The 26599-nt window shown below is 41.6% G+C and overlaps 1 protein-coding gene across 2 annotated transcripts in view; it reads right to left on the bottom strand.

Annotated features, from left to right (window-relative positions):
* Positions 1-24273, bottom strand: part of WASL (WASP like actin nucleation promoting factor) — a 34586-nt gene extending 10313 nt beyond the window's left edge. Inside the window, exons 1-6 of one of the 2 annotated variants that reach the window (XM_028745727.2) lie at positions 23545-24273; positions 9625-9759; positions 8900-8986; positions 8317-8413; positions 4075-4098; positions 1502-1670 (exon numbers count right to left, since the gene is read on the bottom strand). In XM_028745727.2, the coding sequence (XP_028601560.2) occupies positions 1502-1670; positions 4075-4098; positions 8317-8413; positions 8900-8986; positions 9625-9759; positions 23545-23658 (626 nt within the window). In that variant the 5' untranslated portion in view covers positions 23659-24273. The remainder of the gene's footprint in view (positions 1-1501; positions 1671-4074; positions 4099-8316; positions 8414-8899; positions 8987-9624; positions 9760-23544) is intronic. The other variant, XM_028745728.2, reaches the window with a different exon arrangement.
* Positions 24274-26599: the final 2326 nt, after the last annotated feature.

Raw genomic sequence — 26599 nt, 5'->3', positions numbered from 1 at the left:
ACCAACACACACAAATACAAATCGATCTGGTACCTATCAATTGCAGTCACTAAATAAATCTTGGTGTTATTTTTCTAGAAAAAGAGGTGCTGAAACTCACTACTAACGCCTCTCTTAGAATGGCAATGGCACCCACCAGAGGTGACAGAACTGAGTTCTGACAAGTTCCATCTGAGAAAAAGCCCTGGTGCCTCTAATTTTCCAGTGCTAAAAAACACCTAGATCTTACCCTCAATGGCAACAATTATCTGTATTTGCTAATCCTTACCATAGAGGGTCCAATGAGATATTGGGAGATTTTTGATAGGCTTGAGAAGGTAGATGACCCACCCTGTAAGGTCAACCAACATCCACTTCAGAGAAGATGTTTTGATTGTTGGGAGCTAACCAAATACACAACTGAGAACTAGTGCCAGAGCGTGTCTTTTTCCTTCTCTCTCCCAACCTGTAAGTCTTTATCTGTATGGCTGAGGGAAGGGACTGTCTTGCAATTCTTCTTTGGAAGTCACTCAGCGAACTCTTTTCATCAGGGTAAAAATGCTTTACACAACCAAATGTCTAGATCAGATTCCTGCACATAGGCCAATACTTTTCACAAGTGCCAGTTAGTTAGCAGAAAACATAGCTAGGTTACTTAGAGGGAACACCATGGTGTTCGTGCAACTACACTGGGCTGTTGGTTCATTTTGGGACCAATTCAGAGTGCCCTAAATGGTTAGGGACCATGTATCTCAAGGACCACACCTTCTACCACGAGTGCCCAGCTACGCTCAGAAGCCATCCTCAAGAGTACTCCTACCCTTTGGGAGATCTATAGATCTCCTTTCCTAGGTTGGCTTGCTAGGTGACGTTTCAGTATCAGACTAAGACATGCTCGCTCACACTTTCCAGCATGCCACAGCTGCCAATTTTAACTGATGGTTTTGTTGGCTCTGCTGGATTTCATCATCCTACTTTGCTTCTCCTGCTTTTGGAGGATTTACATACTGAGTTTTACTGTATTGTTGTTTTATTGTGTAAGCCACCCTGGGCCTTTAAAAACACACACACAAAACCTAAAGGGTGGTCCATCTTAAACTAACTTAACTGAATACTGCCATTTCCAAAATGGCAAATTACCACGGAGAAAATATTTAAAAGGGCACCTATTTAGTATTACTCGTAAGCTGATTTTCTTCCCAAATGTAGTACCGTATTTTTTGCTCTATAAGGCTCACTTTTTCCCTCCTAAAAAGTAAGGGGAAATGTGTGTGCGTCTTATGGAGCAAATGCAGGCTGCACAGCTATTCCAGAAGCCAGAACAGCAAGAGGGATTGCTGCTTTCACTGCGCAGCGATCCCTCTTGCTGTTCTGGCTTCTGAGATTCAGAATTTTTTTGCTTTGTTTTCCTCCTCCAAAAACTAGGTGCGTCTTGTGGTCTGGTGCGTCTTATAGAGTGAAAAATACGGTAATTGAATTTTTGTGCCTGTCTGTAGTTATAAAAAAGAAACGGCGCTCTTACTGGAAGTTGCTTGGAGTTCCAATATCTGCCTTTGTTAACCTCTTCTTTTTTGCTTTTGCTTTTTTCTTCTCTTTGGTATATGAAATGTTGTTGACTTGTGAGCCATAAAATCTGTTAGTGGTGATTTCTGGATTTTTGATGTCAACAGTTGCCATTGGTAGACTTGGACCTGTAGGAGTGCAAATAGATTCAAATTAATTTGGTCTGCCATCTTGTTTCCTGGACTCCAAGTATTACAGAGTAAGGAGATATTAATGTTTTAAAAGCAAAATGATACCTAGGAAAACCTTTGTTGTTTTTTCACACAATACAGAGGGCCAGAAGATTTCAATCAGTATCAATTATTATTATCTCAAAACGGTTCATTTAAGCGTAGAAAAAGTAAATACATTTTCCCACTAGATTCTTTTTTTTTAACCCAATAGTACTCCCCCGCCATCTCAATCCAATATTCCCATCCCCCAATCTCATTTCAAAAACTGTTGCTTAACAGATTTCTAACAGTGACAGCTCTAGCTCTAAAATATTAAGACAAATCTTTCTATACCATTTTACAACAGAAATAAGTGGCTACATTTTAAGTGTCAAGATGTTTGAGAAGAATTTCTTACTCTTATAATTTCTTGAGAAATTGAGTAATTTCTTACTCAATATTTCTTACTCTTCTAAATATGTGAGCCTATCAGTATAATTATTTCTTATGTGCAAGAAATCTTTTAAAAATTCATGGTGCAAGTTGAATAATGTACATAAGTACATCTTCCATGGTGAGGCAGCTCTATGTAGCAGAAGGTCTTAGGGGACCACATATTTTAAAGACACTGTAATAGAGGTAAGCATTGGGTTATGCCTTTCTAGAGCGTTGCTAAGAAAGCAAGCTGCTGTCTTAACTGTATTCCACAAAGTTGCTACTAGAATACATGTTGGTAGTAAATCCATGTGTACCTGTCATGCACACCTGATGTTTGCCTATTTCTAGTAGCAAATATAATTAATATAAATATAATCAAACTAATTCTTGGAAATGTCACAATAAAATAAGAGTCTAATAATTTTGCTATTCTTGGTTACCATAATCTGCAAATTAGATTTTGATCTTTTGGTATCGTATCGAGGCAGCTAAAAATTGATGGTTTCCACAAGTAAAATTAAACAGAAATAAAAATAAAAACCACTGTTACAAAATATTCATAATGAGGTCTATATTTTCAGTGCTATAGATGGAGGATAATGCCTACTAGTTTGATTTGTAGAAGAAATAATCTTTTTCCATGTTGCATAAAAACCACTCAGTTTGTACATATATTTTTAATGCTGTTTTTTCCCCTTTAGCAGTGCCATCAAAAGCATGTTTGCTCAGAAATAAGTACCACCAGCCAATGAAAAGCATGCTTACCACTCTCATTAGGCTTGGGTTGTCCACGAGGAACACATGACTCTAAGGGACTTCCATTTTCTTCTAACACTGCCATATTTATATCCAACAAAATTTTCCCCATCATAACACAAGCACCTTCCCCATCAGCTGTCGAGAGCTCAATCAGTGAAGACGAAAGCGGCCTATAAAGTTCGTCATTTGGAAGAACTTGACAATATAGTGGTCTTAAGCATCCACTAATGTTGATATCTTTCACATCCTCAGAAGCGTTTTCCGAAAAGGTGGTACAAAACATGGCAATGTTTTGTGGAAATCCTTTATATTCCTCAGTTGCTGCCTGCTGGAGGGCAGCTTCCTGCAGACTAAATCAGATTCCAGCTCATGTGCTAAAATGAAAGTGGGCCACATGATTCCTGGCAAGCCTTTTTAAAACTAATTCTGATAAATCCCCATTTTCATCCTAACCATTATGATGGAAGGTCAGTAAATCTACAGCTCACTGCCTCAACATTGAATAGACTTTTCCATTACCAACATGAATAAAAACACAAATCCCAGGAAATTACAGGCTAATGCATTTTACATAACCAGCAATGCCAATTTGTTTAATCCTACAATTTTTATTCTGCGATGTTAACCAAGCCCTTCAACAATAGGGTGGTTTTTAGCTACTTTAAAACAAATCATATATTGCACCTTTGTGCAAATATTCTACAACTGTCGAGGTTTGTACCAATAAAGGAAGAACACTATTTCTAATCCCCCCTCAAAAATTAAAATGATTCTGGCTCATGACTTAGCAGCTAAAACATCTGAGTGAATTCTGCAGATGAAAAGCTAATGTCAGTATGTCAAATGGTTTAAAGCTGACTTCCTAAGTCATTCCCACATAATCAGCATTTGCTAAGAAGAGGAGTTTGCCACTACAACATCCACAGTTGTCAGTGGTCTTTATTCTCAGGCCTTCCTGCTTTCGCCTTCTACTGTACTGTTTGTATTGCAATTTTAAAGTACCACTAAGCAATCCCACAGCTAATCAAAGCATAACTGTCCACTTACAATTTTAAAAGATGCACTGATGTTCAGATAGGCAATTGCATTCATGAGTGATAAGCTAGGAGTAAGTGAGCTACGTTGAAACAATCAAACAATTTCATGGTTACTGCAAGCAAAAACAAACAAACAAACCACTTACCATTTGGTAGATCTCTCCTTTTCTCTGTTAAAAAGGAAAAAAAACACACACACTTTATACTATTTATGCACAAAATAGAATATTAGAACATTTTTCTTACCCTCCTGAGATTTATTATCCGTGAATTGTTTGCCTATTATTATTTCAAACTCTACTTCAGAAGGTTTATTGTCAGGAGAGAAAAAAGCTAACTAAACTTCCATTCATTTTAATAAACGGTTCACATTTCCCTCAAATGGCCTGGGGATGACCTTGAATCTCTCAAATACTCTTTCAGCAGGGCTGCCATTGCTCCACCTTGAAAAGAGGCTTAGAAAGTCCGGTTCTCTATTTAAATCACAATTAAAAGTGCTATTTCATAGACATGTCTTCAATCTTTTTTCAAAATCTCAGTGATCTAAGACAGATTGCTTATCCTCCAATACCACCCTGTCTGATCTTAGATATGCTCTCTCAGTATTTCAAGTGGACAAAAATAAAACCTGATCTTACATAATTATGACCAAGTATATAAAATGTCACTGAACTGGCACTGGCAAAAAAATTAGAGCTGAAAATTATACCTACAATTACCTAATCATCTAACTTAACATCTCAGCATTTTTAGACCTACTAAAGCTTACACATCTCTGTGTTAAAGGAGGCGAGAGTAAAATCTGTGAGGGTTTGTGATTAATCGAAAAGTGCTTTAAAATACAATTGATGCATTAAAAAAACCCAAGCTGAGATTCTGAAAAAAGCAAGCTGACCCAAAAGCAGTGATACTAACATAGTAATGCATGTGTTGTTGTGTTTAAATTTAAGTCTGGTATCATTACAGCACAAAAATGCATATATTGAATGTGTAGCAAAAATGTACAAGTAGTAACTGGTAACCAATAATGATTCTCAGCTGTTAAAAATACCTCCATAACTAGAATATGGAGATCAGTGATTTCTGCCCCCCCAACATTAGATCCAGAGGGTGGGAGGATCTTCCAGAGCAGATTACTTTTTTGAGGGGTGGAATAGCTGAAAATTGCTGAATACAGCCCACCACAATCTGTTTTCCTCTAACAAAAATGGTAAGATAAGCTTCCACAGGGTATAGTGCATGTGCATTTTTTAAAAAAATAAAAGGCATTAAACCTGAAAACCTAATTTGAATAAACTAAATTTTAAGAGGTTTTGTTTAAAAATAAAAAACTTGTTTAAATTGAGCACTGCAAGCACAGCAATCCTTCCACAAATTTTTAACTATAGAAAAGAGAAGCATCAGTTGTGCAACAAACTAGAAGTCATGGCTCACAACCGTTTGGTTTTCATTTCAGTTTGGCAACTATGCATTCCTGCCTTAAGTTCGAATCCCTCACTTTCAGAAAATGATATGCTAACATTGTTTTATACTTCTTGAAACATTTATGTCCCTTATTCAGTTATTTCCAACCAATTCTACAAACCCAAATTGTAAATCTGTTTGTGTGTGCTTTTAAAGTTGATGCATTTATTCACATTGTTATTGTCTTGTTTTTATTTCTTGCTGCCTCAATAGTTTTCATGCTTAAAGCTGGGGTATAGTACTTAATTATGACAGACGAAAGGCTGTCCTTCCTTGTTTACATTTAATAAGGTATTCTGGAGGTAAAAGGTTTGTGCTATTTAGAACTCTGTACAAAAGCTCCTGACATCCCCCAAGCACAACAGCAACGTGAAAGGGGAAAAATAGCTATGCCAGTTTCTGCTTTATTCTTGTTTCAGAACCCTTTCGCTCAAAAATCTACTGGGCCCAATTAAAGTGAAAAGTTGCATACAGGTCCTATATGTTCCCATCATAGAGGGAAGTAAGCAAGCAGAGAAGAAGGAGCTATTTTTGGACCTAGTTACTGAAAAAACAGGCTATGAGGCTATTTCTGGGCTATAACCACCTCCCATGATGGAATACTCTTTCCACACAAAAAACCTTCTGGCACTTTTTTTATTAAAAACCCCCCAGCATATTTAGAAGGTTTGTCTAGACAGGGGACAGCAAACCTTTTCAGCAGGGGGCTAGTCCACTGTCCCTCAGACCTTGTGGGGGGCCGGACTATATTTTGGAAAAAATAAAAAATGAATGAATTCCTATGCCCCACAAAAAACCCAGAGGTGCATTTTAAATAAAAGGGCACATTCTACTCATGTAAAAACATGCTGATTCCCGGACCGTCCACGGGCCGGATTTAGAAGGTGATTGGGCCGGATCCGGCCCCGGGCCTTAGTTTGCCTACCCACGTTCTAGAACCATTAGGGAGTCTGGAGGGTTTTTTGCACAGAGAAGCATCCAACATGGCAGTCCCCACCTGCAATCTGAAGTAGTTACAGCCCAGATGCAGGCATTACCTCCTTATCTGCTTTCTGTGAGACGTAAGCCGTAGTGCAATACAGCAGCTTGGAAAAGACACAGGAAGCAGTGTCCTATTTCTCGGATTTAACTCCAAGCAAGGCTCCCAGAATGTCTGCCTGTCAGCAAACTTTCAGGGTTATAGAACCAGCTGCACTGTACATTCCACTGCAAATAAAATGATACATTCTTGTCTGCCTTGTGAGATTGTCGCTGTGACTCCTCAATTTATTATAGAACAAAAATTACATCCAGTGGTATAGGATAGTCTTAGGACTCCATCTGGTGGCTTAACAGAGAAACCATTTCTGACCAGCAGGGGGGAAGCCCTGAAATCAAAGGGAAGTCTAACTACAGACACACAAAATCTGATTATAAACCAATGCACTGATTTTAAGAGAAACATTTGAGTCATATATCAGGCATAGAATAAGAAGTGAAGAGCTCCCTGCATCAGGATTCACCAAACAAAAAGCCACTAAGTCAAATGGCCTGGTTATATATATTTTTCTTATTCTATGAACCAAGTTTAAGCAGGAAAGGATTAACATGGAAAGATTCTGCACATGCACCATAGCAGTTTGCTTTGGCTACCTGGTCTGCTGAACACTCTCCATACATGTGCAGAACCCTGCTTTACATTCTAAGCCAGAGAGCAAAATCTGGGGACTTCAGTGGGAAGTGGCACTTAATAACGCAGCCCATTATTATGAACTGGACAAATTCAGGTAATTGCAAGCTCCAGCAATATCTTGACTATAACACAGATAAAAATTACATGTAAACTGGAAGCTCAGAGAGCCAGCAGGGATTCCAGCTGCTGAGTGGCAATTTTAACCACCTGCCAACATCACAAAAATCACTGCGGACCATATCTGCGACCCTGCCTATCTGCCCATTAGATACACTGCGGGAAGGTTGCCTGTATTTCTAAATATATAATGTGCAAAATGTCACCGAGATACTATTTTATTCAGCCAACAGCAATAAGCACTTCACTGAATTAACAATACCACTGGGACTTACAATGAAGTGCTGCGGTGCGTTCTCACCTTTAATAGGAATGCTTCTGCGCTTCAGGATTTTATGACCTGGTCATTTGACGTTCCCTCCCAACCCCCGTTTTCTTTTATAACTAACACTTAACATTGCGCAGCTGCTGAGTGTGTGTGCTGCTCATTGGGCTGTTGTTTTTTGTTTTGTTTTTTTAAGGGGTTTTCCCCATGTTTTCCTCTCCCTTAGAATATTTGTAATTCAGCAATCCTTGGGATTCCCCCAACTATGGTGATACTCCCCCTCTTATTTCCCAGTTGTCCTGTTTTGGCTCCATTTCCATTGGCACTCACCACTCAAGTTCACTATCAGAAAAAGAAATAGTATTGGGGATTTCAATACGGTTTCTCAAATTTGGGTCCCCAGCTGTTGATGGCCTACAACTCCCATCATCCCTAGCTAGCAGGACCAGTGACCAAGGATGAAGTCCAACAACAGCTAGGGAACCAAATTTGAGAAGCACTGCTGTATTGTAAAAGACTAGGCACTGCTGAATCTTATTGTGTAACAGGAACCTGTGATCCTCCAGTTAATGGTCTACAACTCTGATCACTGACTACGTTGGGTGGGACTCATGGGAGCTGGAAACCAACAACCACAGGTTCCCAAATTCTATTTTATGACATCCTGCTAGCATTAACTGTAGACTGTACAAAGGTCCAGTTTATACATATTTATTGGTAACAACTATGTGTGCATGCCTCCCCTTCAATCTCTAACCTATTTCTTGAATCCAGAGAAGCTTAAAACTAAGGAGGACAGTTTCTGCCTTAAGAACGTTTTCTTCTAAGTTCTATACAAAGCAAAAATGTGTTGAAAAACTATATATCTACCAGATTTTCGTTGCCGTCGTCCAATTAAGTCCGTCACTGTCTTCTGGAATTTTTTAGCTTCTTCTTCATTAGCAAAATTAAGACCCACCTGACATGCCTGAAAAACAATTATTTTATTATGAACATAACTTTTCTAAGAAACTATATTAAGACATGCAGGTTTTTTGCAATCTTAAATTAGTTTTTTTAAAATCTTAGATTTGAGAAATTAGGTACTGAGCAACTAACAAATGTAATAAATAATAATAAACACTAGATGTACCAAGGGGATTTCAGTTTGTCGCTGACAACTGCTACTGACTTCAATATGTATAAGGTGTGCCTATCTGTTCCCCTGAATTTTACTCATATGGTTATAAGATGAAGGAAAACAAATCTGTAAAAAATAATGAATTCATCTGACATTAACTTCTTAATACAAATTATCAGGAAAGCTGCAGAGTTCTTTATATTACTTGATTGAGAGAATAAAAGAGAGACTGTGCAGGTGTAAATATACCTGGCAGCACAAACTGACAGGACTCTTTTATTCCTTTTAATGTTGTTATAGAGATAACTATGCAAAATACAGCGAAATACTTACGTCTCCAGCAAAGGTATGAAAATATGGTCTAGGACTATTATATACAAAATTATTATACAATTCTTGTTCCCACAACTGTTTTCCATCCTAAAGAAAAATGGAAGGGGGAAAGAGACACTGAGAAAAGTGACTGCAGACACATACTTATATGACTTCTGCATGCTGGCAAACTTTCTGCTTCCTATCAATTGACTACATCCAAGATATTCTTAGGAGAGGACTCCATGCCATCTTCTTGAAAAGCAAAGAGCCAACACTATGCTGAGGACAAAGCCATCAAGTTGCATTGCTTCTTGGCTACCTGCACTTTGCCATCATTTATATATCATGGATTTAGATATATGCTTAAGTTGTTCTATACATTAAAATATTAATTTTCAGATTGACCTTTTATTCAGCAGTTCTTGTTGCCAAACTGTCAGACTACAGCTCAACAGCTTGCTTATTGAGCTACGAGAACTTCTGCAGCAAGATCAGGAAGCAAAGGTCTGGCTTCCACATGGTTCTCCTCCCAAGTACATTTATTTCTTTAGACCCATGTGTTCCTACTTTTTAAGTGTGACCAACATGCGCCACAAAGCTCAAACATATCACACATTCATTTCTGTTTCTACAGTTTAACAATTCGTTAATACATAAATCAGAGGCATGCCATTCAACACATTTTGACAAATTAAGACAAGCACAAGCATATTTTAGAGATGGCAAAAGGAGGAGAATCTCACCTTAATATCATATATTCTGATAAAATAAGACCTTTGTGGATTGTCTTTTACAAGGCAAGCTACGCCGCAGCACTTCTTCGACCACATAGCATTGCGATCTGCTGCATAAATCTGAACAATTGCAGAAGACATTGTCTAAAAAAGAAGAAAGCTTTTGTTAAGACTTGAGAGCTCATCATCATCATGCGACCTTCATATGTACAAACATGTAATTGTTTATGAAGCTGTGTAGAGCTTCATAAAAAATGGTGCATGTTCTGGTTAGCACTGCTGGAAATCTAACCAAACATTACCTATAAAAATATACAGTAAGGATGCTGTTTTTGCCTGAGCGATATTTTAAACAGATACAGTCCTGTCAATAGTAGAGTGCCAACCTTTGTTCAAAGGCACTATAAAATCCCACATGGATTGTTACTACTGGGTAGCAAAGTTTCACAGAAACTTAGCACACACAGGTTTTAATTCATTCAACGATGAATAGTCCAACACTGAACAAGAATATTCAACAAAAGAATTTCTTGTTTAGACAGCAAGTTATTAAGTTCCTCCATAGTCCTTAGGACAGTGAACCAAGTATTTTGTGGAAGTGTAAAAAAACTTGGGAACAATGGTTTAGAGTTCATTATTCAGTAATGCATTTAAAACTGGAAACTGCATTAGTTTTATAATCATCACAGGCTCAAAGGAGGTGAAAAATAGCAAATGTGATAATATCTAGCTTCTCATTTGCTGGCTATAGGGATGTAAGTTAAGTTAGATAATACAGTACAGAAGTGACTTTTCTTATGAGCTTCTGGAACCCGTTTCCCCTCAAACTTTTTCTCATATTGACCAGTTGCATGTTGAACTACTTTTATCTGTACACCGTGCAAGGTACCAGGAAACTACTGAAAATAAAATTTTACAAAGTTCTGTACAGAACAACATAACAGCAATAAAAATGAAATATCAGAATACACCATGACAAAGAGCTACAAGCCCTTAAGTCAATAAATCTATCTTTGTGGGTTTTAAAAAATATATATTCATTATCAGGGGCACAAAAATATCTTCAACATTTGGAAGCCAACGAAGAACAAGGGGACACACCTGAGAGCATCAGTAAGGGGAAATGCTTTGCTAGCATCCTAATTGTTCTTTTCTTTCTTCCTTCTCTCTCCCCACAGAGCAGAGCTTTCCAAACTGTGTTGCGACAGGTTAGTGTGTTGGCTGCAGTGTGTAGGTGTGTCACACAAATGGTCCCCGCGTGCCTCCTGGGGCTGGAGAGGGGTTAGTTTAACCTCTGGTTTGCTAGTAAAACTGAATTACTGTGTCACGAATTGATGCATGCCTAAAAAGTGTGTCACCAACATAAAAAGTTTTGAAAGCTCTGGCTTAAAGTCAGGGCTCCACCCTACCTGAAGATTATAACCTTGGACTTGAGAGCCCTTCCACCACCAAGTGGTTGCTTAGTTATGATTAGTAACTAAGGAAACGAAGCTGTGGAAGGGGATGGAGGCAGCCGGTCCCACAAACAGTAGTGCTGAAGGATGGAAAAAACTTGCTCCCAGCACCAGGGACTAATTTCTCAGGTGCCGGGGATGATCAGATAACTGGACTTTTATAACCCTTCTGCAAATATCAAACATTTACCTACACTGCAGTTTACAGACTTCATTGCAACTCTGGTTCTGCAAGACTGGATAGCATATGCTATTTGCACTCTCTCCTTTCAAGGTTCATTGAAGTCTAGACACGACTGGCAGAATTTGAGATTTATTCAGAACAGGCTTTCCCTCTCAAGGGAACATGAATCCAAGGCAGCCTTTAAGAACAGGTATCTTGCAAATTCCGACTACCTAATACAAAGTTGGTTATTACTAACATTGCTTAAATGACAATCCTTTCCTAATATTGAAAGATCCATGGTCCTTTGAATGATCTACTCTAAGAGATGGATTCTAATGCAGCACTTCAAAGCAGCCGGCATAACTTGTACGTCGCTTTTCTGCAAAATTGTGGCCGAAGCAGTCCAAAGCACATCAAATGAACAAATGTAACAGTTAAAATAAAAATAAAAATAGAGACAACAAGAAATAATTGCAATGCTATTAATACCAAAAAAACCCATCTATCCACAGAATGTTGTATAAAACAATACAGATACACTAACCTAACAGCTTAAAATTAAACAGAAAAAATAATGTCTAGTACAGTGATAAAATTGGGGGTGAAGGGATTACCATTCTAAAAAGACATTTCTCAGAAGCTCACATTAACTATCTTACATTCATTGGAGGGTAGCCACACTTACCACTTGAGGAACCCTTCACTCCACCCAAGGCTGCTACCTCTGCGAGGCCAATTTCTTATATAAGCAGTGGAACAATACCTGCAATTCCACCCACAAGCATTCCTGGGAGTTGTTTCACAGAGGAATGCCCTTGAGATGCCTTTAGACAGGGCTCTAGGCAGAGACAGGTAGAGCTCACCCTGCTCAGGCCCATGTCACAGAGGGGTGGACTTGCCCACAGGTGACCTCTGGGATGGGGCGAGCATTTGTGGGGCAGTGGATGAAGTGCACGACTGCCAGGGGAACAATGCACACCCCACCTGTGGCCACAGAAGAAGTGACCCCAAACATAAGGATGTAGAGGTGGCCCATCTGCCACTCCCCTCCCCATCATTCTTGTACTTTGGGTTAGAATCTAGCTAACTTGAACAAGATACCGGTAGTTCCTGAATCCTTTTGACCATTGTTTGAATAGAAAAGCAGTTGCCACCTGGTAAACTAGCAAGATGTATTGATTTAAACCTAAACAAGTGCAAACGAAAGCTCTCTTCATGTAACAGGGTTATTCTGTCTCCTCCTCGCTGCTGCAGCACTTCATAAAAAAGCCACTCTCTGTAGATCAGGAAGCCAGAATTGTGTAAGCTGTGTTGCTGGGGGTTTTAACTAGAGGGAAACCGGCAGGAAACAGGGGCACTCCTACCTTTGCATCAGCGAGGTGCTGTGTTGTGTTGGAAATATTTCAGTACCTTAAAGAAAGGCAGTCAAGCCATAAAATACTGTATTTTGACAAAAGTTTGACAAAAACTACCTGATGCTATTTATACTGTATTAGAAAGACCTAACTGACTTTGAAAGGCACAAGTCTGAAAATAAGCTACCGTAACTCCAGTGTCTACCAATTTGGACCACCTAAACCAGAGGTACTCAACATGGTGTCTTCCATCCCTGCCCATACCTGCATGGGGCTGATGGCAGTTGCAGTTCCAGTATCTGGAGGCATTGGCTACCTCTGATTTTAGCTTACCCTGCATTTGATAGAATCAAATAATCAATATTCTGCTCTTTGCTATATTGTTTAAGTGTTGTATAATAAAAAGCTAGTGGTTCAATAAAGACAGCAAAAACAAGTAGTGACTCAGGACACTTGTTTCTAGTACTTTAAAAAAATTAATGTGTATATGTTGCATATCATTACATTATTTTTGATCACGGACTGGAAATATTCAGCAGTGACTGATAATTGAAAGTCTTTTATGTGTGTAGTATAATTTCTCTACCCAATCAAAAGCCTTTTCAGCCTTAAGAATTAAAGACTAAGCAAATTAACACCTTTATGAAGATATACAAGTCTTAGTATGGCTAATTTTATATAAAGTTCCAACTTTCTTCAAAGTGGTTTATGAAGTTTATAGTGATTCAAAAATAAATTTATCATATTTTTTGTAGTGGGAGAATGGTCCTGTGACTGATCTTCACTTGGGGTTGCAACTACCATTAGTTTGGCAGGGCTTCGGGGTATGGCATTTCCTAGCAATTAAAAAATAGCATCTTACATTTCCTAACAATTAAAAATATTAGTCATCATTTGACCAATTTTATCTAGGTCTTAGAGAGACCTGTTCAACAGAACAGGTGTTAAAGAAATACAAAATCATATGGACAGCTGGTATTTCACATTATCTACATGTATAAAGGCTCATCAACATTTCCAGTTACAGGACTTTAGCTAGCACAGCTGGAGAAGACTTTTGTCATAAAACCTCGTTGTGCGCAAAACAAAAACGTGATCCTACTGAATTTTAAAGTGAACTAGAATACACCACTATTTGAAGAACTTCTTCTCTAGATTTCCCGCTACCCCCATGCTGGGTCTTGGATGCGATGTCCAAGTGGGGAGGAAGGAATGGCAACTCTGATAAGTTTTTCACCTCCCCGCACCCCTCAGGAAGAGGTTGTGGCTGAGTTTACAGAAACCAGCAAACCAATTCCTACAGACCACAACCCTCTTCCTCTTAAAGTCCAAGGAAGTTCCTTGTAGATAAAGCAGAAGTAATCACTCAAAGTGGCAAAGTCTCTCACACACTATGAGTACAGGCTATTGCCAAGCTGCAAAGAAAAAGGAAGTTAATTTGTGGTATTTCACCCAAAGCCACAATACTACAGAATGATTCTGGCCCTTGCAATTTAAACCACAGAACAGGCATTGCAGATCCTCCGTTTCTGCAGCAATACATCTTTCTGACCTTGAAAACATCAGCAAGCAATTTCAAATTGATTTTGCTCAATGAGTGGACCAAAACTTAGATTAAGAATATTTTGAGACTCTCCCAAATTAATATTTTTCATGAGCTATGCTCCAAGTTTTCAGAAATATTTAACATGTACTCCCCATTCCTTACATACTGAAACACAATAATACCCCAGCACGTAGAAGAACCTCAAGCTGAGGTTCTTCCGGTAACCTCAAGCTGAGGTTCTTCCCGTTCATCAGGCCTCTCTATCTGCCCCTTGGGACTCTTTCCAGGTCATGCCTCTCAACAGCCCTGCTCCACATTTTCTATCCTCAAGCGCTTTTAAATGAATGGAAGAGTTTCCTGAACTATGATAATGCTTCTTGCTTGCCTGGATAGGAGAATGGAGAGATGTGTGTAAGTATGGGGGGGGGGGGGGAGGACAACTACTTTTGCATAGCTGAGACACAGCCCACAGTACAAGTTTAAGGGCCACATCTATAGTTCCACACACTTTTACCTCTGTCCCCATCTACCTCTGGCATTCAGCCCATGGAGGACTGCCTACTGTATTGATTGGTAAAAGCAAAAAGCTCCCAACGGATCTCTCCAAAATGGATAAATGGTCAAAAGTGGTTCAATGTAAGCATGCATTAAGTGGTGCAACCTTTCAGGCAAAAATAAATTCTAACACACACATAAGTTGATGGGCTCTCAGGCGGTGCTGACTTGACAGAAAGGATCTTGGGGTTGTGGCAGATAATGCAATGTAAGTGCAGACTTAATATGTGGCGGCTGCGGAAAGCGGTGAATGCCATGTCAAGGATTAGTAGGAAAGGGATTGAAAATACGGTATGGTTCTAGTCGCTACATCTATCGGCAGTGACAAGCACAATCCCCACAGTCAGTGTTGAGTTGTGAATGGTTCTAAAACTCAATGCAACTAGGGGGAAGAGTCACACCCATCTCTGCTGGAGCTGATTATCTGGGCAGTGGGTGACAGTAGGTGTTTCAACGCGTGTGTTTGCTGTCTACTGCCCCCAAAAGCCTAATCTCTATCTAGCTCCAAAGTGAAAGGATGGAACCAGGCTGTGGCAGTCAAGGTACTCAGAGCACTATGTTGCCCCAAACAGTCCTTGCTACCCTTCCCCAGCTAGAGAGGGTGGGCACAAGTAGGGTTCTGCTGAATATCTGAGGCCCTACAAGGACAGCACAACTACGTATTGTTATTCACTTCCAAGTAGAAATGAATAGGTCTGTAGTAAAGGAAGGGGGGCAAGGTCATGGAATCCAGAAACTTTTGTCTTCACTATTAAGAATACGCAAAACTTGTGGATCCCTGCTGGTAAGTGAATTTAGAACTGCTGGAGTTCTACAAGATCCCCTCCTCCTCAGATTCCTCATGATTTACATCAAGCTGCACCTGGCTGCTACAAATGCTGTAGCAGAACACACAAAAGGACAATAGATTTAACCAAAAAACAAAACAAGAAAAGGTGGGGTAGACCTTGAGATGCATCATCTGTGCTTACAGAAAAATCCACTTTACTGTGATGCAATAAAGTTACTCTAAATAACTGTAATCAGTTATTTTTAACTTTGCAATTTTAGGCAAATCAATGCAGCAAGCTATATACAAGACAGTGACTACAGTAGTTTCTTATTTTAAGAACTCGAAGAAAAATGCAGCAGCAAAACTTTGTAAAAGTAAAAACAAGCAGTACTATAAACAACAAGTCCATTCTATGTCTGGTTTATTACAAGCTTTATTCCCGGCTTTGCTTTTAAGTCAAACAGAGACCAGGGCTGCCACTTACATAAAGGCACTCAGCTTTACAGAATTGCCAGGCCATGATCAAACTGGTAGACGATCAGGACCACAGACACAGGACAGAGGAGTCTTTGACCCTTTGCAGTTATTCCAGAACCCTACACCCAACTTCCAGTATTCATCTTTAAAGCTTTAAACTTTCTCACCTTTGGGAGAAGAAAACCATACTGGCAGGATTGTAGGCAACTGCTGGGGGCAGGGGGAGGAAGGGAGGGAGGAGAGAAATAGATTGTGGCTTCCAGTTGTGACAAACACAATTGTTTAACTGATCAACAGACAGGTATTCCAAAACTAGCACAGACAGTTACCTTTACTTCTTTTCTAAATAAATCATGTTTTACAAAGGGTATTTCTTTTTTGTTGTTTTCTTTTTTAAAAAAATATTGTTGCATTATTAGCCCAATGAAGTTTTGAAGCTGCTTTACAGTACAATCCTGTACTGTCCATACTCAAGACAATGCTGTCCTGCAGGCCAATCCTTCAGGGTGCTAGGGTAACTATACCCCAGCTTTGTTGTTCACAAGTGCCCTTTGTCAGGAAGTCTCATACAAAATATGCAGAGGACTAATACCAATTGCAAACAATTTCAAAATGCAATCCTATCATGGGCCAAAGCAATACACAGCAAAATAAAGAGTTTTCCAGGCCTCCTGGTATCTTAAGTCCTTGGACTGATTATATCAGTCTCATCAAAGATCTCTGTAAGCTGGCCTTTTCAGCTAAAGAGCAAGGTAAAAACGTTTCAAATTATAACTCTTTTTTAACAAATGAAGATCGGCAATAAAAGCAGTTGCATGCCCTCTCTCTAGGCTTCCAAAAAACGAGACAACCTGTTCAATCTTTTAACAGCACAAAATCATCTCATCACTCTTTTATTCACAGTATGGAAGGGGAAGGAGGCGGCAAATGGCAAGCATGCCGAAAGCAATGCAAACCCACGCGCTAGAGAACACTGAAAAGGAGTACATAATAGAAGCCCCTTGCTAAGCTACAACCACCACGAATTTATACATAAAGCCAGAACATAAAGGTATTTTTAAAAACCTACTGGAATGGCTTATTTAACACCAAGGCCACATGATGTTCGTGCTCAGTTTTCTGAAAGTACTGCCCTTAATTCCACAAGGCTGCTCTTACAAAAGTCTAGATGAAACAGAACAGTTGTTGCTACTTTCGCACACACTTAATAAAATGCAGGAATCGCACATGAACCCTGCTTCAAGCACCTTCCTCTCACAGAAAATGGGGATTCCGCATACGCACTTGTATAGCTCAACTGTTACTGCTAAATCGCAGACAGAAAATTGAGATGGGTATTTAGCAAGAACTCACACTACCTTTCCTGGTGCTCAGGTCTGTGTGGTGCTACTGTTTAAAAAAATCCCATGACTGAAGACAATGCAAATCCCACTTTTTCCTTCCCCAATGAGTGTCCAAGACAAACTGGGAAAGAATGGCAAAAATTTAACTGCAGCCTCCTCGTCTAAGAATGAACAATGCCTACTACTTCTGTTTTATCTGAAAGTGTGTCTTAAAGACCAACTTTCCATAGTACAATCCAGTCAACAGAACAGTAACAGCAGAATCCTGATATCATTGATTGTATTGTATTTCCGCAGCATAGCTGGATGCCAGAAGTAAGGGGGAGGACGAGGAACAAAGTGAAAGTGTGAAGAGTTAAGCATCTGGAAAAGGAACAAGTACAGATGCAAAAAAATTACAAAACAATGTTGCAAGTCATAAATCCTGGCTACCGCTGGAAACTAGGGCTCATTAAGGCGACTCAGGGGAGGTCACAGATAGATCTGTCAATATTAGACAAATGAAGGTATTATATAGTATGACACTGTTTCTCTGAAGATCATTTAGACAAACTAGCATATTGCATGCATATTCTGCAGACATGTATTTCATGCAACCTGCAGTGTGAGCTAATCAATATTATTTTTCTAAAGCCTTCTGATGCCTTTCAACTGCTGAAGTGGACATACTGAACCAGGGCCTCATTTAACTGTTTCAGTTACAAAACAAAAATGGCATAGGTTATAGCAATGTACTGGGCTAGCAATAAATGAATTTTTTAAAAAAGAAAAGAATGGAATGTGAACCACCTAGGATACTAGCTTTTGCTTTCATAAAGCCAAGACAATCATACAATTGATTGCATGGTTGTAAATATATCTGCAGCATGTTTTTGTGTGAGCAGCAGCATGGGAGGAGCCCCAAGTTAACAAAAATGAAACCAAAATTGGAATAGTGACATCTGTCTGAAGCTGGTGCAGGACCCGATGGTGAAAGGTGTTCAGCGATTGCAGTACAGTGGTACCTCGCAAGACGAATGCCTCGCAAGACAAAAAACTCGCTAGACGAAAGGTTTTTCCGTTTGCGAGTTGCCTCGCAAGACGAATTTCCCTATGGGCTTGCTTCGCAAGACGAAAACGTCTCGCGACTTTGTTTCCTTTGTCTAAATAAGAATTCGCAAGACGAAAAATTCGCTAGACGACAAAACTTGCGGAACGAATTAATTTCGTCTTGCGGGGCACCACTGTACTGAGCTTGAGAATCAATTTGCCTTTCTGCAGTAACAGGCTAATGTCTTTTTTCTCCATATATATTTCTTACATAAGCAGAAGATGGAGTGGCAATTTCTGTGTGATATTCCTCGTTCGGAACATAGGATGCTGCCAGACTATTTGTCCATCTAGACCAGGTGTGGGCAGTCTTTGGCCCCCCACATGGAAATTACAGCTCCCATCCCTGGCCATTGACCTAGCTTGCTGGGGGCTGATGGGAGTTGTTCAACATCTGGAGGCCCAAAGGTTCCCCACACCTGATCTAAACTAGACTAATACTGCCTGATTCTAGACTAATACTGCCTACCCTGAAGAGTAGCAGCTCCAGGGATTCACAAAAAAGGGCATTTCCATTCCTTCTCCCTGATCCTTTTAACCAGAGATCCAGCCTGGGATTTCCCTGCACACCAAGCATGTACACTTAGTGTTACATATGCATTACAGTTCTAACAGTTGGAAAGGTGAAGAGAAAATTCACTCTGTCTTTTTCAGAATTGTAAGATTCTCATCAACATATAAATAATAATTTTATTATTTATACCCCGCCCATCTGGCTGGGTTTCCCCAGCCACTCTGGGGAAGTCTGCAAATAAATCACTTTCAAAGAAAATTTTAGCAACCTCATCAATAGGATGTCCCAAATACTGTGCCCCCCAGATGCCTAGAGTTTGAAATATGTTTGCAGCGCCGAAGAACTGGCACCTAGTATTTTATTTATTTTCTCCTAATCTGACACACATTCAACTTCCTATAATACTATAAGGGTATACCACCTAATTTTCATAACAAACTGCTAACTTGCTCTAAAATTGCTCACACGTTTGTGGGGAGTCTTCAGGTAGCCTAAATATTTATTCGCTGCAGTTAGCAACACATTTTACTCAGGCTTCCTGCAGTGTTGACACCTAATTGACTAAGACTTCCATCGTTTATAAACTATATGAATAACATGGTGGTTTTTTTATTTAGCATGCTTTTATTTTCTTTTGGGGCTTTTTGATAACTCATGCACATTCTCAGAAGAGGCATTTCTTTGTGTGCAATTAAAGCTGCCTTAAACCAATTCAGTTCAGTAGTTAATCTAGCTCAGTACTGTCTAGTACTACCGGGACACGGGTGGTGCTGTGGGTTAAACCACAGAGACTGGGGCTTGCTGATCAGGTCAGCGGTTCGAATCCCCGCGACAGGGTGAGCTCTCGTTGTTCAGTCCCAGCTCCTGCCAACCTAGCACGTCAAAGTGCAAGTAGATAAATAGGTACCGCTCTGGCGGGAAGGTAAACGGTGTTTCTGTGCGCTGCTCTGATTCGCCAGAAGCGGCTTAAGTCATGCTGGCCATATGACCTGGAAGCTGTCTGCAGACAAACGCCGGTTCCCTTAGCCTGTAAAGCGAGATGAGCGCCACAACCCCAGTCATCCGCAACTGGACTTAACGGTCAGGGGTCCCTTTACCTTTACCGTCTAGAAAGGCTGGCAGTGATTTTCAGGATTTCAAACAGTCTTTCCCAGATCTACCTGGAGATGCCAGGAATGAATGTGAAACCCTTGGCACACGAAGCTTGTGCTCTTCTTCCCAAGGGAGAAGGAGCGGATCCTTTTAACATATGCCTACCACCTACACTATTTTCTTGAATTTTTTTAAAAAAAAATTTAAATGGATACTTTAAGAAATATGACAGATTAAATCAGGCTACTTTTTTAAGACGGTGCAATGGTTTTTAGACAATCAAAAGCACAGCCCTATCCTTAATGAAGAAGTAAGCTCCACTGGATTCAATGGAGTTTACTCCAAGGTAAAGATTTAAGTTTGCTAAACACTGCAGCCCTTGCAGGTATCCTTTTACCACTAGAATCTAATGAAACAATTACTGCATGCTTTTACCAAAAGTTCCAAATTTTATAACTTTGAAAGTCAGAAAAATGCCTGCTCAATCTTAGCAATTGTTTCAGCTGCCTAGTCCTCAATCTAATGTAGTGACTGTGCAAAAAAAGGGGGGGAGGGCTGCTAATGGCACTATTAACATTGAGGGTGGGGCACACTCTCCTGCATTGCACCAACTGGCAAGGGAGCTGGCATTAAGCCACTCAGCCCAGTTAAGGTAAATAGTACTTCAACGTACCCTAGAGGAATTTACACCCTCCCTGGCAAGTCTCAGCATCCCCAGGGAATAGCATAATGCCACTGCCAGCATCCTTTCGACAGTATTGACACTCTTTTGGCATTACATTTTGCTTTTAGCATTATATTTTGCCTATGTGCAGAAGCCCTTTATGTAATACCAGTGTGCAAAAGTCATTAGAGTCACTATGGCGGAGTGGACAATTAGGCAGGGCTCAGGGGAAGAGTAAGAAGAATTACAGTAGTTCAGAAGAAGGGTGCCTAAAGTGACTTACTACTGGCGTTGTGGTGAACCTTTAATGTGGAGACTCCAGCTCCCATCAACCCAAGCCAAGCACTGCCAATAGGAGGAGATGATGGGAACTGTAGTCCCCCCCCTTGTAGTAGCATTTACTACCATTAGTCTAAATGGTCTCAATAAATAACTAATAACCTCAGACTCTGAATACTTCCTACTGCAAGGGAAATAATGGAAGAGTATGGTCAGAATTCACTGATTCCTACTGACATTTGAGATAGATCTATAATATAAGCCAGTTTTCACTGAGGCATAGCTGGAGGCAATGATCTGTAGTGTGCCTCATCTACCCAAGTAATTCTAGAGCTAAAAAATAAATAAATCAAGCCTTCCACAGATGCTAGTAAATTACTGCAATCTTTACTGGACCTTCTATCTCTCCCTAACATGTCTTACTTTTGTTGGTTTTCTACAATCCAGTGCTGGGTTGTTAATCCCTGTTCTAATGCCCTAACTTCTTGCTGTGATATACCTAGTTATTATAATTTTTTATCTGTGCTGTTTCTCTCCTGGTAAGCTTACATTACAACTCAATTAAATCAGAACAAGTCTTTAGTAGCTCGCTCACAAGAAGATTTACTATTTATATTTACGTTTTAGAAAATAAAACAATGGCCCAGAAGAATAGATTAATTCAGACAATGACATGGGCCCAAACATTACATAATGGTGATGGTGATGTATTACTGCCCTTCATCGTAAGATCTCAGGGCAGTTCACAGAATAAAATACAAGGCAAAAACAGGATGATACTGTATTTCTTGGGATTTACTTTGTCTATGAAATTGGAAAAAGAGCAAAAAGTTTCAGTGCAAAGGCTTTGAACAGTATTAGTAACAATGCTGGGTGCCCAATAACAATAAAAGCACATGTCAGAATTCTTAAGCTTGCAAATATCTACAGGATACTAATAATTAGGACTAAAAAAAAGAAATCTACGAAGGATTTCCAGTCTTTTTAAAAGATCCCTCAGTGAAGTGTATTTACATGGGTGCATCTGCCATGTCAGCCTATTGTTTAAAGGGAAACAAAACAGAGTACATTCTGGTTTTGCCTGGCCCAGATCATACCACCTTGTTTCCTGAAAGTTCACGAAATCCTACAGGTACAATCCAGGCAGACCGATTCAGGCCTGCTCTAACCTGCTGAACTTTTCCACGAAGCGTTGCAACAGCTCTATGACTGACACACTCATACCGCACAGCATTACTGGGACTGCCCTTTTCAAAATATACCTGTCAAGAGAGAAGCATAGAGGAAGTGGGAGAGCAAGTAACCAGTAGGAACCAGCTAACAGCAGCCGAGCAGTATCATTGCAGCTCACACCTGTGCAAAACAAGCAAAGTGCTGTGACTGTACACCTGTGAAAGACGTGTCCCTGGAGTCCCCTGCCAGATCTATTTCCTCCTGCAAGCACAGAGCAGTGCCAAAGTGCAACCCAACTAAGGGGGCACCTGGAAGGGAACACAGAGAGGCGGGGCAGTGATAGCACCGACTATTTTTCCTGGCACAGTGTTGCTTGCGGCTGTACTCACCTGCGCCCCACATTCCCCCCACTCACCGGACCAAAAAGAGGAAACGCTGCTGAACGCCTCACCCGAATGGAAGGAAAGGAACACACCTCCACCCCACACACCTTGCTTATTTCCCACTACGACAGCCGGGCAGGGCAGGTTGAGAAAAAAGGAAGCAAGCAGCTGTTATAATAGGCCTGGCAAGCCGTGTTCCTGTTCTCCTAACCCCAGAAAGACCAGCAAGGCATCTGCCCACCCCCCAATCTTGACCCAAAGAGGCAGCAATCCCCATGGGAGTAGATGGGGGGCCCGGGCAGCAGCTGCCGACCCCCCCCCCCCCGAATCAAGTAAACAAACAGAAACACTTAGCTAAAAGTAGAAAATGTAGAAAGATTTGGATTTTTCTGAGCACTTGGGTTCAAAAGAAAGTAATTTAATCGTTGAGACATTTCATTCCGAATCTGCTAGAGTCAGAGGACGATGACAGGTGGGTGTCCAGCCCCCTCTAACATAAACCTTGGCTACTTGCCCTCCCCCCCAAAACATAAATCCTGACTACTTGTTCCAACATCAATCCTGGCTACTTATCCCAACAAAATCCTGACTACCTGCCCCCCACCATAAATCCTGCCTACCTGCTCTCCCCCAATAAGCCCTGGCTACCTGCCCCCCCCTAAATCCTGACTACTTGTTCCAATATAAATCCTTGCTCTCTGTCCCCCAACACTTGGCTATCTGCCCCCCAACATAAAATTCTGGTTACTTGCCCCCCGTAAAACAAATCCTGGCTATGTCTATGGGGCCCACCCCCCATTCTAAACCCTTTGCTCTCCACCCAAATGCAGCACCCCCCCCCCAGTCGCAGGCATATTTTCCCCACAGCAAGGCCCTCAGAGGTCAACGGGGCTCTGCTGGCCGAGCGTCCCGGAGCCCCAAGCCACCTACCCTCCCCGAAGCCGCGTTCACACGCACACGCGTCCTGTACACATCCCCCCACGCCCAGCCCGGGGTGGTGGTGGTGGTAAACAGGGGCCACTTCGGGTTGTTTTTCCCCCAGGCCCGGCCCTCCTCTCCTCACTCACCACACATTTCTTGCCCAGGAAGCCGAAGAGGCTCTCGTTCTCCTGCGGGGTGAGCAGCATGGAGCCCACATTGGTGATCCGCCGCGGCGGCGGAGGCTGCTGGTTGTTGCTCATCGCGCCGCTCCGAGATGCCGGCCGGCCGCTTCTGCTTCGGGGCTCCGGGCTCTCGTGGCGGCCCCCCGGCTCTCGACCAGCAGCGGCAGCCGCTTCCGCCCCGCTGGCTACTGCGGCGGCGGCGGCAGCATCGGGGCGGCGACCGGAGACGGCGCTGAGGGGGCTGGGCGAGCTCTAGGCCGGAGCCCTTCCTCCTCCTCCTCGGCCTCTCGCTTCACTCCTTCCCCCCCTCAAACGCCCCGCTTCGCCCCGGCTCGGGCCGAGCGATCCAACATGGCAGCAGGGGGGCGAGGCGGCGAGAGAGCGGGCGGCGTGAGGGGAAAGAACTCGGCCGCCGGGCCAGGGGAGCAGCGGCGGCGGAGGAGAGAGGCCCGTCCTTCCTCCTCGCCCTCCCTTTCCTGTTCCTTCTTCCCCGCCGGCCTGAGGAGGAGGGGACTGAGTGGCGGCGGCTGCTCTGCTGCTTCTCGCCGCTGTTCTGCGCGGCCCGGTTAGTGGCGCGGCCCGCGGCCTGCGCCGCTTAAATACCGGCCGGGCTGGTCGAGCCTGACTCTCGCCGGGGGAAAGAGGCGGCGGCGGCCGGGAGATGGAGAGGCGAGGCCGCCGCTCGTGGGTTGTTGGCCGGGGTGGGAGGAAGAGGATGGGTGGAAGTTCTTCTGCTGGATGGGGAGCAAACTGTGGATGATAAGGATAACAGTAACAACAACATTGTAAATAAATGAATAAACCTCACAATAACAATATTCTAAATAAATGAATAAATCTCATAATCAACAACATTGTAAATAAATGAATAAATCTCACAACAACAATAACAATATTCTAAATAAATGAATGAATATCATCAACAGCAACATTGTAAATAAATGAATAACTCTCACAACAACAATATTCTAAATAAATGAATGGATATCATCAACGGCAACATTGTAAATAAATGAATAAATCTCACAACAACAACAATATTCTAAATAAATGAATGAGTATCATCAACACCAACATTGTAAATAAATGAGTAAACCTCACAGCAACAGCAACAATATTACAAATAAATGAATAAATCTCATTGCATTGAAAAACCGAAAAACCCCATAATAATTAATAATAATAATAGTTAATTTATACGCCACCCAGCCACTCTGGGCGGCTTCCAACAAATCATTTATTCAATTTATATTCCACCCTATACCTGCCCAATAAATGGTTTTATTATAAATCATATAGTAAAGCCACTATACGTTGTATAGTCCAACGTATAGACTATAGAACATCATAATAAAACGTTAGAAAACTTTCTTGAGCCTTTAGATGTCTTCTAAAAGGTCGTCCTGATTTGTCATGTCTTTGTTATTATTGTTTCTTCAGTTGATATACCAACCTTTATCCAAAGAGGAGAAAGAGAGTGAAAGGGTAACATAAAATTTCCTAGTGGGTAAGCTGAATAAAGCAGTGTATTCTTCATAAAGGGATGCACTCTGAGTTTTAGGAATCTGAATAGAGGTTACGAGGGCAAAAAGGAAGTGCCACCTCTGACATCATTAGTCTTCATTACATACCTATGGTTGTGGGGAGTATAAAGGTATTCCCTTGCATACTATTAAAAACAAATGGATTTTTAAAAATCCTAAAGTATAACACATCCCAGTGAGACGAGGGAAATTTTAGAGACTACCTGTGATCTGCATTCAAAACAAAAGTGAATCTGCAGTGTACTTTCTTCTGCTTGAACTACAATGTTATCTGAGCATATGAGGATGACCTTAAACGGGTTGGATCTCAGAGTCCTGTTTTGGGCATCACATCATCTGGATTTTCCCTGTTTTTGTGCAATGCCTGCAATATATAAGTCATACAAATATAAAACAAATGAGAGAGTGGGCAGGGGGAATAGAGAGATGGTTTAATGCAACCAGCAAAAGTTGTGATAAAAATAGTGATGGAGGCTGTGCACATCAGTCGGGGGCATGTTTACTTATCCATAACATAGAGCTCTCCACCACGGCCACCACCATGTGGGTAAAGGGTGAAGCCCCCTGGCTCCAGCAGAGCTTGGCTTGGTGGGATAGCAGTGGAGTTGGGGCAACTGCATGTCAACAAGGCACAAAGCAGAGGCTGATGGACCCTGATAGATTCCGTCAAGCCTTGCGGGACCTTTCTCCCCCTGGCGACTCATTGACTGAGCTTGTTGAGGGCTGGAATACCCATCTCCTGGCAGCCATCAATGAGATCGCACCTAAGCGCCCTCTGCGACCCCGCAGAAACCGGGCTCCCTGGTTTACCGAGGAGCTCCGGAAAATGAAGCGGGACCTCAGACGGCTAGAGCGAGTATGGCGGCGTGCCCGTGACGGAGCTTCAAGAACATCTTATAGGGTTTTTATGAAAACCTACGAGATGGCTGTGAAGGCCGCTAAGAAGTCCTACTTCTCGGCCTCCATTGCATCCGCTAGCTCTCGCCCGGCACAATTATTTAGTATAATTCGGTCTTTAACGTCCCTCGAAGGACAGCCAAATTTAAATAACAATTTGACACACAGCTGTGAGGCATTTGCGAGCTTTTTTGCGGAGAAGGTCTTGTTGCTCCGCCATGACCTCCCTGCCAATTTGGATACAATAAAGGAACTGGAGGCCCCTCGACTGTCCTCGGGTCCAGTATTGGACCACTTCGACCGGATATCCCCAGCCGATGTGGACAGACTCCTCCGAGCTGGAAAGCCCACCACCTGTCCTCTTGACCCGTGCCCGTCTTGGCTGATTAGAGCGTGTCCAGACGAGGTGCGGGCTCTCCTGGGGGATATCATCAATTTGTCCCTTGGCACGGGGACATTCCCAGGGGAACTGAAGGAGGCAGTGGTGCGCCCGCTCTTAAAGAAAACATCATTAGATCCTTTAGATCTATCCAATTACCGCCCGGTTTCGAATCTTCCGTTCCTGGGTAAGGTGATTG

Source organism: Podarcis muralis, chromosome 10 (assembly GCF_964188315.1).
Source record: "Podarcis muralis chromosome 10, rPodMur119.hap1.1, whole genome shotgun sequence".
NCBI classification, from domain to species: Eukaryota; Metazoa; Chordata; class Lepidosauria; order Squamata; family Lacertidae; genus Podarcis; species Podarcis muralis.
The sequence above is the reverse complement of the archived record's forward strand: the minus strand, read 5'-3'. Positions and strand labels throughout refer to the sequence as shown.